The sequence below is a fragment of the Octodon degus genome, unplaced genomic scaffold (assembly GCF_000260255.1).
Source record: "Octodon degus isolate 3935 unplaced genomic scaffold, OctDeg1.0 scaffold00021, whole genome shotgun sequence".
In the NCBI taxonomy this organism is placed as follows: Eukaryota; Metazoa; Chordata; class Mammalia; order Rodentia; family Octodontidae; genus Octodon; species Octodon degus.
The window spans coordinates 21,888,561-21,904,335 of record NW_004524597.1 but is presented as its reverse complement, the minus strand read 5'-3'; the positions used below and the strand labels follow the sequence as shown (position 1 = coordinate 21,904,335).

General features: G+C 41.6%; 1 protein-coding gene across 1 annotated transcript in view; it reads right to left on the bottom strand.

Annotated features, from left to right (window-relative positions):
• Syt10 (synaptotagmin 10) overlaps positions 1-15,775 on the bottom strand; it is a 55,335-nt gene extending 39,560 nt beyond the window's left edge. Inside the window, exons 1-2 of the mRNA XM_004628067.1 lie at positions 15,535-15,775; positions 1,694-2,051 (exon numbers count right to left, since the gene is read on the bottom strand). Of these exons, the coding sequence (XP_004628124.1) occupies positions 1,694-2,051; positions 15,535-15,685 (509 nt within the window). The 5' untranslated portion in view covers positions 15,686-15,775. The remainder of the gene's footprint in view (positions 1-1,693; positions 2,052-15,534) is intronic.

Sequence of the window (15,775 nt, the reverse complement as noted above, 5' to 3'; positions counted from 1 at the left end):
TGTGTTTTTTCAGATTGAGAGAAAAAGATTTTTTTCTTTTGTTTTTAATTTTACATAATTACTGTGAAAGCCAGGGATAAAATGATGTGTCTGTACTACTAGTGTCTATTATACCCAGAAGCCATGTCTGTGTCCAAAGCCAAGTCTTCACAAAACTTTTTCCACTTATCCATTCTGCCCTAGCTAGGGGTAATCACAGAAGCTGTCTATGTTCAACAGATAACATTCTGAAGATGGAAATGCTGAGATGTCCAAAAGCAAGGATTAACTCAATATGTTTTCATGAATTGAGCTTCCTTCTGTGACAGGTACTCCTCAACTAACAGAACTGAGTAATTGTGAGCATGAAGCAGACAGGCACTTATAGCTTTGATTAGTACAGTAGTTTCCCTTATCCTTTGTCTTATATTTCTTTGATTTAGATGACTGTCTCAATTGTTAGTGGCTAACTGAGGTCTGGAACTTTCCAAACATAAGCACTTCATAAGTATAAATGAAGTATAAATTTGACATAGTGTTTTTCACACCACTCTGCTTGCCTCCATCTCAGATGGGAATTATCCCTCCATCCTGCAAGTCCCTCTGCAGGTGCTCCTTGCCTCTGTCACTTATCAGCCATTGGGTTCAGACCCACTGTCATGGTGCCTGTCTTTAAGTAGCCCTTGGATAGTAGCTCAGCACTATCATACACAGCTACATTATTTTATTTACACAAAAGATATATTGAATAGTCTTTCAGTCCTAGCGGCAAACATAATCCAGTTCTCCAGTCATATAGATTTCTAAACCCACAAAAGTATGTCTTGTCAAAAGCACAGACACGCCCTCAGTGTAGAGGGAGACTTAGGAAGTAATTTAATGAGCTGGAAATGGTATTGGCCACCCACAGATAACCCCAGGCAGCAGAAAAAAATGCGTCTTTGGCAGTATCCTTTCTCTTTATAGTTAATATAATTCAATAGTTTGAATATGTTGTGGCAAATTACTTTTAGCCAAACAGACTTTTGCCACTTTTCTCAGGCATGGTTAGGAAGAATTTCCTTAAGGAAGGGTTCCTCTTTTGTGGGTACTCATCTTGATGTTCTCAAAATCTTTAGGTTCTAGTGAAACTGCCCAGGATAAGAGTTTGGTTAACATGAGCACAAATGAACAATGAAATTTTCCAGCAGATTCATGTTTATAGCACAGGTGCTAAGTATTTGTAAACTAAATGTGAATCTCTGTAGCGATTCTAAATGAGAGGTAATCCTTGGTTGTTGTATCTCTATTACATACATTTCAAGTGATTAGGATTTTTTTTTAAATCAATACTTATCGGTTGATTAAACTAAATCCACATACTACTATTAAGAGTTATCAAGCAATGATATTTCCAGGAAAGAGTTAAATATTCTATATGACATGATTTTGCAAAGCCCTCAACTTCTACCGAGTGCTGGAACTCTCCCTGCTCTGCCCTGTGGTCAGCAGGAGCTCTCTGTTGCTCTGCTTCTTCTGCACTACCCTCTTTTTCTTCATTAAACTGCGTGCTTTTTATGTTTTCCCCATTGCTTTTGTTTCTCTATTCTTCTCACTTCAGTTGTCTGCTCTCTTCCAATCACATACCATACATGCATGCACACACATGCACACACATGCGCACACATATACACACATGTACACAGATGATTTGCTAGACTGGCTCCTTCCTTACCGGGATGAAGAAGTAGGCTCGGTAGTCTGTCTCTGCACACGTGCATGCTTAATTAAATGTTCTTTCAAGGCTGTCTGGACTTCTGCTGGGATGTCAGGAGAAGTGTGGCTAATTTTTATTGCAGGCTCAATAGCTTTGAGCGCTGGCTTTCCATTTTCTTTAACCTCCTTTTTCTCTTCAGGCTCAAAAACCTCTGTGGGAGCGCTCGAAGCACTCTGCGGGAGGGCGCTGAGGTTTGGAGTCACGGGTTTGCTTTTCCAGCATGGCCAGCACAACTTCCAGAAGACAAAAAGGGAGACGACCAACAAGGCCAGCCCACAGAAGCTGACAACAACGGCTAACAGGCTGACGGAAATATCTGGAAAGCAACGACAATGTAGAGAAGTATCAGTCAGTGTTGACCATCAAGGGGCAGAAACGGTGAGATAATAGAATGTCTTGGAAAAGCTTCACCCCAGCAAAACTTTTTAATTATATATCGTGAACACATGACAGCATTTATACATTATACAACAAGGGAGTCAAGGTTTTGCCCATAAGGGCTGACAACCTGGAGTCTGCTATGAAACCGAAACTGTGAAGTTAAACTCCAAATCCACACGCAACAGGAAATGCTCCTGTCTGCTTCATCTTTAATCTGAAGATGAGCTCTCTCGTTCTCTACATCAGAAACAGAAATCATCTTAAATATATCTGTAAGCTGCTTTCTGCAGTATAAATGAGGATGACGGGACGAATCCTTAATGGGTACATTATTAGTTATGGCTTCCAAGTCTATAGTCCTCTCTATTAACTCTGTATCTTCTAATTTATAATTCCTCACTTAGTTAATGAATTGTGTAGTGGTCTGAATAACTGTGTCCCCCGAAATGTTATGGTTTGTGTGTATTTGTCCCCCCAAAAGCCTCGTGCAGTCACAGTTCTACAGTTTGTGCTTAATTCATGATCCAAGGATGGGATTATGGGTCTTAGTACTGCTGGGATTATGGGTGTAAATGCTGCCAGAATTATGGGTGTGAGTGCTATACCCAGCCTGGGGCAGAGAGCCTGAACGCAACTTAAGGGAGTCAGACTTGCTCTCTGTAGCCACCATTGCTGTTACTCCTCCCATTTTCTCTTGCTGTTTTGGTGCCTCCTACTGCGATGAACTGCTGCCCTCTGTCATGTGCCGCTCTGCCTTAGAGCCAGGTGAGTAAGAACTGAAAACTCCAGTCACTGTGAGCTAAACAAACTTTTCCTTCCTTCATTTTGAGAGTCAGGTATTTGTCCCAGCAATGAGAGAGAGGAGTAACAGACGATTCACATATTAAAATTCTAGCTCAAGGTGATGGTATGAAGAAGCAGGAGTCTCTGGGGAGGTGATAGGCCTTGGGCCAGAGTCTTTTTTTAAAAAATAATTTTATTGAGAAACAAATAGCAATGAGACAGTTTCAAAACCGGTTAGTAGGACAGTTTCAATATTTAATACATTGCATATTGTTGTCTTCTTAGTGGTTATTCGTAGTACAAGATGCAGACATGATATCCTGTCCACAAATACTATTAGAACAAATCTTTCTATTCATTGAATTAAGAGAAAGTAGCTATATATCTATCCTAATTATTTTGAATATACAGATGTAAAATGGTCCTTCATTTGTATCCCCTTTTTTGTTTAGTTTTGTCAGACATGGGTATTCCATTGTCATTTAAATATTGTAGGTGTATGAATTCAGCAAAATAATCCAATATAGTCCAGTAGTCCCATAATAGTAGTGGGTTAATCATAGGACTGGCAATGTCAGAATTTGTTGACTTGAGCTTTTTACAGCTCAGCGTATTAATATGGCTTTACTTTTTATACCTCATTTTTATACTTTTCTGCTGGATGGTTAAGACCAAGATAAAACAAGACCTATACCATCAGTGTCAGCCATGTGGATGAATCACGGTCACTGCTTGACCAATTTGCTCTCTGTGAAAGCCTAAGAGAATGTTTTCTCTCCATGTGATTCTCCTTAGTGGGCCAGAGTCTTGAGGCTCAACCCTTGTAAAATAGGCCCAAAGGCAACTCTCACCATTATTCGATGAGAATATAGGAAGTCACCATCTATGAACCAGGAAGAGGTCCTACTCTGGCTGCCGTGTGTGTTCCTCCAAAATTCCCATGTTGGAGCCTTAAGGCTTCAGGGCAGTGATTTGGGGAGGTAAGACCTATTAATACACGTTTGGGTAATGGGGCAGAGTGCTCCTGAACACCACCACCATAATGCTTGAGTTCCTCTCGATGGGGATTGAATTATTTACTCTGTGAACAGTTTTAAAAAATGAGGTGGGCCTCTGAGATTTTGCCCCCTTAGAACATATCCGCTTGCCCTTCTACTTTTTACTATTAGTTGAAGTAACATGAGGTCCGTACCATGTCTGACCACCTCTTCTTGCACTTTCTAGCCTCCAGAATTGAGAGCCAAGATAAAGTTTTTACATGCACAAATGACTGTGCCTCAGCTGTTCTTTTATGGTAGCAGAAAAAAGACCATAAAAGGTACTCTCTAGACATGGAACTTCCAGTGATATGGTCTTGGACTTCCTGGGGTCCAGCATATGTGAAATCAATTTCTGTTTTTTATAAGCCACTCAGTTTATGGTATTTTGTTATGGCTACTTGAATGGACTAAGAAAAAATATCTAGATAGCTTCAAAGTACTAAAATAATTGCAATATTAGTACACATGCATTGCATAAAACGATATATGGTTAAACAGTTAGAATGGATAAACAAATAAATGAGGTAGAAGAAAGCTCCTACGCTGAAGAATTGCAAACAATTAGTGGGGATGCTCCAGTCTCACTAGCCCACTTCTAAGTGTGGGGTGTGCTTGGTACATGGGACTTCCTTTCAAAAGGCTCTATGTAAAAAGGTAACCTTGTGGCAGAAAAACTCAAGCTTCCCCTTACTCAGGTTATCACCAACACAGATAAGCCCCACTAATAGCATCACAGGCATCATAAAACCTGTGATTAGTCCCAGATGAAAATAATGTTTTGTCTATATTGTCTTCATGTCCCCAAACCATAACCCTACTCTAATAATAATGAAAATATCAGGCAAGTTCCAAGAGAAGGCACCTTACAGAATACCTGAAAGTTACTCCTTGAAATTATCAAACTCATTACACACACACACACACACACACACACACACACACACACACAGAAGAAGTTTAAGACACTGGCATAGCCAAGAAGCAGCTAAGAAGAAATGACCACCAAATGATGTAAGGTGGTATGGTGGGCAGGATCCAGGGATAGAAATTGGGCCTTAGGTAGAAAATAACAAATTATGAGCAAAGCATAGACTTTAGTCAATAATGTATCCATATTAGTTGGGGAACTGTGACCTGCACCATACTAACATAAGATGTAAATATTAGGAGAAACTGGATAGGGGGCACGCGCTCTCTTACTAATTTTTCTATAAATCTAAAATTGTTCTCAAAAGTAAAAACTAATAAAATGCAAGTTAATGTTCCTCCTGTACACTTTTACTTTCACCTCTCAAAGATAACCAAGATTATACTCTGATGTTAGAGTATTCTTAAAGCTTGGAAGATCAAATTGATTTACATTTATAGTTTTCTTTTATAATGGGTTCTTAGCCTTGACTTTAAATCCAAATTCTGCTTATTTTAAATGAAAATGTTAGGAATATGATATGGGAGGAATTGTTCTCCCTATCCCAGGACAAATTCTTACTCTGAAGTCCTAACAATCAGATTACAATTGTATTCAAATTTTAAAAATCTTTTGTTTATTTATTTTTTATTTATTTGGTATATGGTCTCACTATGCAGATCCTTCTGTCTCAGCTTCCCCAGCACTGGGATTACAGGCATGTGCCACCATGCCCAGTTTCAGTGGCCAGCACGGGGCCACCAGGGTTCCAGGGTCAGCATGGCTTGTGGTACCAGGGATCAAACCTGGGTCCTTGCACTTGTTAGACAGGCGCTTAGATGACTGAGCTATCTCCCTAGCCTTGTGATTGTATTCAGACATCAAGACTCAGTGAGTACTGAAGGTTAAATGATGTCATATGAGTTGGCTCCTGTTCAATGAAACTGGTGTATTTTCTAAGAAAAAGTAGGATACAGACACAGTCATAGACTAAGACACAGGGAGGATGGTTGTCATGCACCCACCAAAGACAGTGGCTCAGAAGGTGCAGTCTTGATCCCAACACCTATTCTCTAGGGCTTGTAATGGAGTAAATTTTTGTTGTTGCCAGGCAATCTGGTGTATTCTTATGGAAACCCAAGCAAACTAAACAATAAACTAAACTAATATAAAATATCTAACTTCCTTTAGCCATCACTTTAAATCTCAGTCCCAACACTCTGTAGAATTTACCGCTGGTACTAATTAGGTATGGCTGTCCAAACCTCACTCTAACAAGCCAAAATGGCTCCTATGAAATCATGAACAATTTGGGCATTGTGGTGCACACCTGCAGTTCCGGTACAGAGAGGCTGAGGTAGGTGGATCGGATCATAATTTCAAGTTAACCCTAGGGAACAATTTAGCAATTTAAAAACACCCTGTTTCAAAATTTAAAAAAGAAAAAGATACTACTATTATGGCCTACGGTACTATATTGGAATATTTTGCTGAATTCATGTACCTACAATATTTAAATGACAATGGAATACCCTTCTCTGACAGAACTAAACAAAAAAGGGAGATACAAATAAATGACCATTTTGTATCTGCATATTCAAAATAGTTAGGAGAGATATACAGCTACATTCTATTAATTCAATGAATAGAGAGATTTGTTCTAATAGTGTGTGTAAACAGGATATCATGTCTGCTCCTTATACAATGAATAACCACTAAGACAACAATATGCAATGTATTAATTATTGAAACTGTGCTATTAATCGGTTTTGAAACGGTCTCATTGGATTTGTTTCTCAATAAAATTATGTAAGGAATAAAAAAAAATAAAAAGACTGGGGATACTGTTCAGTGTGAAGGCCCTAGGTTCAATCCTTAAAACAAACAAAATAAAAAAGCACAATTAGGATACTCTTTTCTTCCATGCACTGCTTCACATAGTTTTCCTCCAGTCTGCTCTATTTTTTGCTCAGTTATCTGAAGCCTAACTTTATGCTTTACTTCCTATATTTCATCTTTATACTTTTCTACTGGATGGTTAAGACCAAGGTAAAGCAGGACCTGTGCAACACGAGTTGTAGCTTTTTGGTCTGACAAGGTCAGTGAAATGCCCTCAGGATTTATCCTGAGATCCTGTACCTCAGATTGTAGAACCTTTGTCAGTGTCAGCCATGTGGATGAGTCACAGCCATTGCTTGGCCAATGTGCTCTCTGTGAAAGCCTGAGAGAGTATCTTCTCCCCATGTGACTCTCCTTAGGCACACTCTACGTCATTGATCACTTTCCTCTTTGGCCCCATTATCTTCTTGATCAGAAAATTTGGGACACTACCGAGGTACATGACGTTACAGTACAAGTTCTCATATGTCCCGAGTCTTAATTGACCTTAACTTTATGCTAATAGGTGTCTTTACGTAGTAGTTCATCAATGTGGAGATTTACAGTAGGACCACAACACTATATTACTCTGTAATGAGCATCTTTGTACCTTTTCTTCATGTATATACTCTGAATGTTTTTCACCTTAAAATAGGGGTGTTGGGTATTAAGTTGTACACATATTTAGTTTTACTAGATATTTTCCAGATGAGTTCCAAAGCTGCTCTAATAAAAACATTATGTCAATTTACTAGTTTCTACAATTTCAGAAAATGTTTTACTTTAATTTCACTGATCTAAGAGTGAAATAATACCTAGTTTTAATTCACATTTTTCTGATCATCAAAGTACAATTTGCAGCTAATGGAAATCCACTGAGAAATTTAAGCATTTCCCATTTCTATTGCTACTTAATTACAAAAATAAAAATTAATTTGAAATTATGTGATATGAACGTTAATATTTTCCTGTTGTTTACTAAGGCAGTCATTGTATGTTTTCCATTTGTATTCCATTGATGAAAATGGTATGATTGTCTTCTAAATTTTAGTTTACTTTAATTACTTACATCATATCCTGAAGAAAACACAAAAATACAAGAGGAACGCACCTAGTTATTAGCTATGGCTTGAAGAGGAATAAGCTATGTTCATTTTATGAGTTATAAGTGCAGTTCTGCTTTTGCTTTTGAATGTTCCCCTTAAAGGTTAGTACTCAAAACTTCACCCCCAATGCAATGGTGTGGGACAGTACTGGCAAGACCTGACCAAAGCTGATCACTCCTGGGGTCTCTACTTTCATGAGTGGATTAATGGATTTCCTACAGGGGAAGTTTTAGTGGGACAAGTGAGTGCCCATCTTGCTTCTGCTGTACCCTGTTATTTTGCCATGGGTCACAGAAACACAACATGAAGCTCCACAGCAGGTGCCAGTGGATGCGGTGGAGGTTGGGTTTCTGAGCCTTTAGAATTGTGAGAGTTAGATTTCTTTCCTGTAAATTACCCAGCCTACGTCACTGTATGATAGTGCCACAACGCGGCCTAAGACAGCACCATAATCTGCATGTGTTTTCAACTCTACTTATTCTCTTTCTACTCTTTAAAAATCAGCTCAAATAACTTCTTTAAGAAGTTTTTTCTTTTTTTTTTTTTATCAAATTGGGCCCAAAAGCCATTGTGTAAGGAAACTACAGGACAGTGTGGGTCAGGGAAAGGATGGAAATAACTGTCAGTTTCTGAACATGCCTGGCGTTCAGGCCTGAGGGACACTTGTACACTCTTCCCCCAAAGGTTTTATTTATAACCCACTCTGGCTGCTTCTTCTAAGATGTTTGGTTTCCTAAATTCTCATGTCAGGAAACAGCCCTGTGGAAATTTCTGAGCTTATATATACTTTCTCACTTCTAAAAATTTTCTTTTGAAACTATATTGTGCTATAATTTGGGAGACCATTTAGTATTTCTTCCAAACTGGGACACTTTTGAATGTGAATGTTGTTGCATGAATCAAGTCAGGGTAGCAGGAAGTCTGATCCTGTAGTTGGGATGCACAGTCACTCCATTTCTCAGCCTGACAAATTCGACGTCTCCCTGAAGCCATCTGTACTGAAGCTGAACCACACACGATGCCCTGCAGAATCTTTGTGGCCTGATCCGTGGCCACTGGTCAGTGCATTCTCCTACCAAAGCCTCCCTTACTCACTGTTCCTTACCCCAGCCACATACTATTTGTCCTCGTTTTGTCTGAGCTATTTCATGTAGTTCCTACAAGTTCCCATTTAGCCATCTGAAGGATCTGTAATCATTCTTCCATAATCCAATCCAAGAGTGCCTCTTTGCCAGAGCTGTTGTCTCCTAAGGATGTCTGAAGCATACCCATTCTGTTAGTGTTGTAGCACAGCATGGCCTTTTACCTCCAAACTCTTGGGACACAATGTTTTTCAAAAAATACTATTTTCTTTAGGCTATTAGGTACATCACATGACAGCCCTTATCTGGGATAGCATCCTGTACATTGTATCTGCAATGAAATACATAAATTGATCACACTAAATTAAACTACTGAAGGCTGTAATTATGGAGTGGGGTCAGGTACAGTGAAGTACCTGCAAAGGTCACCGTGGTTGGCATCTGAAGCAAAGGTGAAAGAACTGGAGCATCCCACCTATTGAAAGGGAAAGGATGGCTCTCAGGGCTGGAGAGTTCACCAGACTTGTGGCAGGAAGTAAGATGAATTCTTATTTATACCAATGCAATTTATTTCTCCAAAGGAGAAGATAGCATCAATTGTCAATGGTTTAGAGTTAGTCCAAAGTAACTTAAGATATTTAAAAAGAATGAGAAAATTTTTGAATGGTAACTCTTGAGAACACAAGAAAATTGAGTAAGAAAAGGTATGTGGCTGGTCAGAATCTAGAGTTCTTTACAGTTTAGAGTGAGACTGGTTGGCCTGGATTTAATACCTTAAATACTAAGGTATTTAATACCTTTATTACTAAGGTATTTAATAATATTTTTAATACCTTAAATACTAAGACACTGTGGTGTAAGGACATAGGGGCACATAGAGTTATCTATGAGTGAAGGGTTTTGTTTTGTTTTTCTAAGAGAACGTGATAAACTCCAAAGATGACAGTGACTGCAAGGATGAAATACACAACATTGGTATTTTGCCAGAATTATTGACAAGGGGATTTACAGATCAGTAGAGATTGATGGGTGGAGTTTCTGAGGAGCTTTTGTTTGATTTGAGCATAAAAATGAAAAAAGAGAGGACAGGTGGAGAAAAGATTCCCATGGGAAATGGACCGCTCATGGGAGGCCAGGGCGGCCAACGTGAAGGGCCAGCCTCTTCTTCTAGGATGCTTAAATTACCCAATTCAATGGCAAAACTTGATGAGTAGTCTCTCTCTAGCTCAACTTTTCAATGTCTCCAGATAATTAAAAAGAATCCATTATACAACACTCATCTTATTACATCTTGGTAAGATTAGGAGTTAATAAAATTTACAAAATTAGATTAGGCTCTCAGATAATCTGATTTAAAATTGCTTGAATTCTGGTTTGATTACAAACATTTGAATAAATACTGCTCTACAGCTGTCCACTTACCTATCTGTCTCTGTCTGTCTGTCTGTACAATTCTAATTTACTTTAGCTATAAAAATTTTCCTCTATCTTGGCTTAATATAGCTACATAAGGTGACACCGTCCTAGGAAGACTGACAAAAGATCACTCTCAGGAGAAAACACAGTATCCCACAAATGTTAATTTCTTAGAAACTTGTGGCAGAGCCTATATTACAAAACCATCCCATTTGCATTATTTTATTCACTGTAGCTTGTGAGTACAACTACTCCTGTAACCTAATCTTCACTGTAGAAGAGCACAGTCTAATAATTGTGCTCTCTACTCCAACTACCACTGCTGCAAGTTAATATGCCTATCTGTCCTTATTTTTCATTTTCAAGTTCTACTCATCTTTAAACTTTTAAATCGTATCAGACTGTGATTTCCCACAATTCATCAGAAACCAAACTTTAATTAATGCATATATCAGGGGTTTTCTTTCTTTGGGTACCCATCCTCGGTGCCTCCACGCAGTACAGAAAGTACAGACAGTGGGAAAGGAAACTCAGTACAGCAGCTTGCTACTCCAAGCTGAAGCAGTTGGCCCTCTCATATCAAAACACTGGAGCTATCTTTGAAGTTGTCTTATTTCTACTATCGCTACAAGATTATTATTACACTGGGTCACAGTTCCAATTTCTCTAACAAAGGCTCAAATTAATAGCAATCTGAACCACATATTTATTTTCCTCACATGCAGAGAAATGCTGTCCAACATAAGCGGGCCAGGGCAGGCATATCAAATTGGAGGTGTCTGAGTCCTCACTTCTTCCATATTTTTATTCATTTATTCCAAAACATTTGTTTCTTTTTCTAAAGTCCAACATGGAAAGCCACATGTCTACCATCAGGTAGCTTGCTGGAAGAAGAATATCAGAGGAAGATGAAGGTGAAGAGAGAAGTTTTTATTTTTGTGAGTATTTTTTTTTTAAGTTTTTAGATTTAAGGGCACACTTGTGAGGTCAGGCAGGTCACTGCTGCCAACATGGTGAGACTCCAGTAGGCAGAACTCAGTTGCGTGGCCTCACCACAGACCCCCTATGTAAACACCGTGGACCTAAGAGGGCCTTCACACTTGAGAGAATGTGAACTGGCACTGGACATCTTTTTGGCCATGAACGGTAATGTTCATCTTCTTCTAAAGTTTTGTACTTTTTAAAAAAGCTTTAAAATAATGCAGTCACAGGGCCAGTGAGATAGCTCAGTGGTCTAAAGCACCTGCTTAAGGAAGCTTAGGCAAGCGCAGGGACGGGACCGTGGTTTGATCCCCAGCACCACAAACGGCGCCATTCCCACCCCCAGAGCAGGCTGAGCCGGCCATAAAATAAATAAATAGATAAATAAAATGAATAAATGAATAAATAAATAAATGAATAAATAAATAAACAAATGCAGTCACAGCCAGGCATGGTGGCACACCCCTGTTATCCCAGCACTCAGGAGACTGAGGCAGGAGTGTCACTGTATCTGTGGATGGCCCAGCCTATATAGTGAGAGCCTGTCTAAACACTACCCAGTGGGAGCCCAAGTGATTTTTTTTTCACAAGAGCAAAACTATAATGAAGATTAGATTAATACTGTAATAGAGTGACAATGAGATAAGAAATGATAGAAATGGGCCATTTTTTCTAGGATGAAAATGTGGAAGACATAAGAAAGATCATCTCATATTCTTCTTTGGAAGTACACATAGTTCTTAATTCACTACAGTACCATTGTCTTTCTCCTACCTGGCAGTCTCAAAGGAAAGTTTCCACTGATACTTGTTTCTAAGGTGCAATTACATAGACATTCAGGATGTGTAAAATTCATGGTGATAGGAAAATGATAATTAATTGAGTCATTATTTGTATCTGTAGAGAGAATGCACAAAGTCCTCCTATTCATTTCAAACCCGTCATAGACCCAAAGTGACTTTATCTAGCAAAATAAGATCTAATTTCATGGTTTTTATTTACTTATCTTTCTTAAATTGAAGTAGTTCAATGAAACTCACTACTGCTTAACTGAAGACCTTTTTCTCTCTCTAAGAAACTAAAAACACTATGGATGTATTTAGAAGAATTTGTCTAAAATTTCATTTTAGTCCTTGGCTCCCAATGGAAATTATATAAAAAATGCAAAGTTACAATTCTAATGAATTAAATGCTTATTAAAATATTTATATTAAGGTTAGGCCCATACCCCTGGAATGTGCGTGTGATTTAGGACTATGTGAGTTTAACCTCAGCAGCAGCAATTTTGTGAAGAGCACTCTCTTTCAGGCAACATGGGTACCTCGAACCTGAGAAGAATTCAAGCTGCAATGAAAGGGTGACCAAAAATGAACCAAAATTCAGTTAAAGAAATGGTTCTATATATTTCAGTCATACTACATGTGACTAGTAATGTTTGAGCTCAGAACATTGCTTTGCATTTTACTCAAGCATTCTATTGTATTGTGTTGTGCACAAAAATGAATTTAGCGGTTGACATATCTACTTTCCAAGAGGGGGACAGTCAGTGGGAAAAAGAGGGGAAAAAGGTATCAAAAATTTCATCAAAATTCAGTCTTCTAAAAATGGTACCAGATGGGCTTTGTAGTGGGCTTGTGATGGTCAGAGGCAAATTGGCGCCAACTGTTGCACAAGAGGAATTAGCGTGGGATGCTGCCAAGTCTTTCCAAATTTGACTAAAACATGAGCTTGGTTGACTTGGTTGGGAACTCTCAACACACCGGAACACTACTGTTATATTATAGTCAAGGAGATTATGGTCAAGTGGTGCTTGTTCTTTACTGACATCTGAAATACAGTGGAAATATGTATATATGTGACTCTTAGCTCCTTCAATGTAGAGTGACTCCAATTGGCCACTCTACATTGACTAAGTGATTATTTGAATCACTTTCCATGTCTATGTAAAGGAGTACAAATTTGAAACTTATAATAGTCACTACAATGTTAGACTCACCAAGCCCATCTGGCAGGGCTGATGATTTGCAAATAAGTAACCACTCTGTGACCAGAAGTTATCAGCTACTGGAAGTACGTTTACTTAGGGCCCTACAGTAAGGCCGCTAGGGCATAAGTTGAAAAAAAAATCTACCTCAAAGCACAGAAGGAAGCTGGGTGGCTAGTGTATAAACTTTGAGGCTACCTCATAGATGTCTGTGTATATCAGAAGTCTGCTTATAGAGCAAAGTAGTTTACCTCTGTTGCAAAAATTTGCAAATGGAAAATGTAACCTAATCGAACTTTGCATCTCATACACAGCTGAGCAAAGCATCTTCCATCCACACAGCCGTGTAACATACATATTTACTGGATAAATCACAGGCTCCACTTGAATAGACTGCATCCCTCCTAAAGGGGAGAAAAATGTTCCTGCAAATGTTTTACATTAATTTTTCCCCACTTTGTGTTCCCAAGGGAACGTCTCAAAGGAAATAACACTATTTAAGTACTCCTTACAGTGTTCAGGACAAGTTCAGAATATTTCCTATAATTCCTGTTCTGTTTTACCTTCACCTTGCTTAGCTGTACATTTAAAGAAGATTTAAAAGCTCGTACCGATCAATCTCCACGCGTTTTTGACGCGACCAGCCACTGAGCCTTAAGGAAACACTGGTGTTTGTAATCACAGCGGGGCAGGAGAGAAGAATTAAGTGTATCTAGAGCATAAGGTCCTCCCCAGCCCCTGGCTCTGGGTTTTAGCTCAGGCATCCACAGCATTTACGCGTGTCAGAGCAAGTGTCCTGTACCACCCCCTCAGGGGCCACCGCTTTGGCCTTTCCGTCCTGTGCACGTGGCACACGCGCAAGGTGTTCTCTGCGTCCCTTACAAGTTTCATTTTCTGTCCTCTCCTAGGAAATTAACACCTACTGAACAAACAAATGATTCTCCGTTGAGTTCATACATTTCCAAAACAGGTTGCCGGCGTGCATACCGCAGCAGTGAAGGTCGGAGTCCCTGAGTCCCAGCAGCGGCTCGGGCTCCTAAAAAGCAGACGGAGTCTCAGTCTGGCAGCGCGAGAACTTAAAGCTCTGCAGAGATCCCGCAAACAAAGGCAGGCAGCAGCCAAACCAACCAGAGCCCACCCCGCCCGTCTCTCTGCTTTCTCTTCCCCGGGGAGCAGGTGTGGGAGGGGGGCGTCACTGAGGGCGCCGCTTCCTCCCCGCCTGGATCTCTACTGTCCCGGGTGGCCGTCTAGCTCCGACCTGTTGCCCTGGCTACCTGTAATTCAGCAGATCCTCCAGGGGACCAAAGCGACAGAGGAAAGCCGCGGGGAAGAAACAAGACCTGCAAAAGGCACAGCGGCCTCCTGGCTGGACGCCCCAAACCTGGAAAACAGTGCTGGCCGCGCAAGGCTTGACCTTCACTGCCCGGAGCGTCTGAGCGTCACATGCCCGCTTCCCAGTGGCCCCTGTGCACAGTACAGCAAGCTGGACAAACGCGCCCTGTCACGAGTGGGTCAAACCTTTCCCCCAAGCCTCACCAAAAGGGTGGCTGTGATTAGCTCCAACCCCGAAAACCTGGAGAGAAATCTGCCACCTGCGCCTTCTTCCCACCTCGAGTTCTGGGGCGCTCTCTGCGCCGTGCACCTCACCCCACTCTTCTTCCCAGTTTCTCGAGGGCCGGGAGGACGCCCGTGCCCCGCGTGGAGAGGCTGGATCACCTCTTCCGTCTCTTCCCCTTCTCTGTTTTGAGCCCTGAACCTTAGGGTCGCCTCAAAATGGGATCAGAGATCCCCACAGTATCCCACTGTTGTGGCGAAGTCCCTGAAAACAACTCCCGCAGTATTAAAAGACCGGGAAAGCTCTCCGGTGTTGGACAGGTTGCGGCAGAAAGTTCCCGCTCTGGGGTCTTGGCCACTCTGAGCACCAGGGCGCCCCCGGGTCCTCAGGGTTCTCGGCGTCCACGCACGCCTCGCGCTGCGACCGAGCCCCGCGCGACCATCGGGGCAGCCCGAACCCCGCCGGCTGCCAACCCGACCAGCCTCTGGTGCGGGGTCGCCCCGGCCAGGGTCCTTGCGCCCCAGGCGCGCTAGGCGTGGGGAGCGCGGGTCCCGGAGAGCCCGGCGCGGGCGCGAGCGAGGACTGCGGGGGCCCCCGACCCCTCCCTCCCGGTCGCAGCGGAGCCCGCAACGGGCCTCGAGGTAGGAGGCGGGGGCGGATCCCGGTCCGGGTCCAGCAGCTGTTACCTGTGCTTGCCCCGGCCTGGCTGCCCCGCTCCGGCGGGAAGATGCCCGAGCACTTCTCCCACTCCACCTGGCCCGCGAAGCACAGCTCGGTGACGATGTGCAGCGCCTTCTGGCACAGGCTGTTCACCCCGTCTTCCTTGTGGAAACTCATCGTCGGGCTGTGCTCCAACGTCGCCGGCCCGGGCCCTCCCGGTTACCTCGAGGCGGACCCCTGTCGCGCCTTAAGCCATCGCCCGCCCGC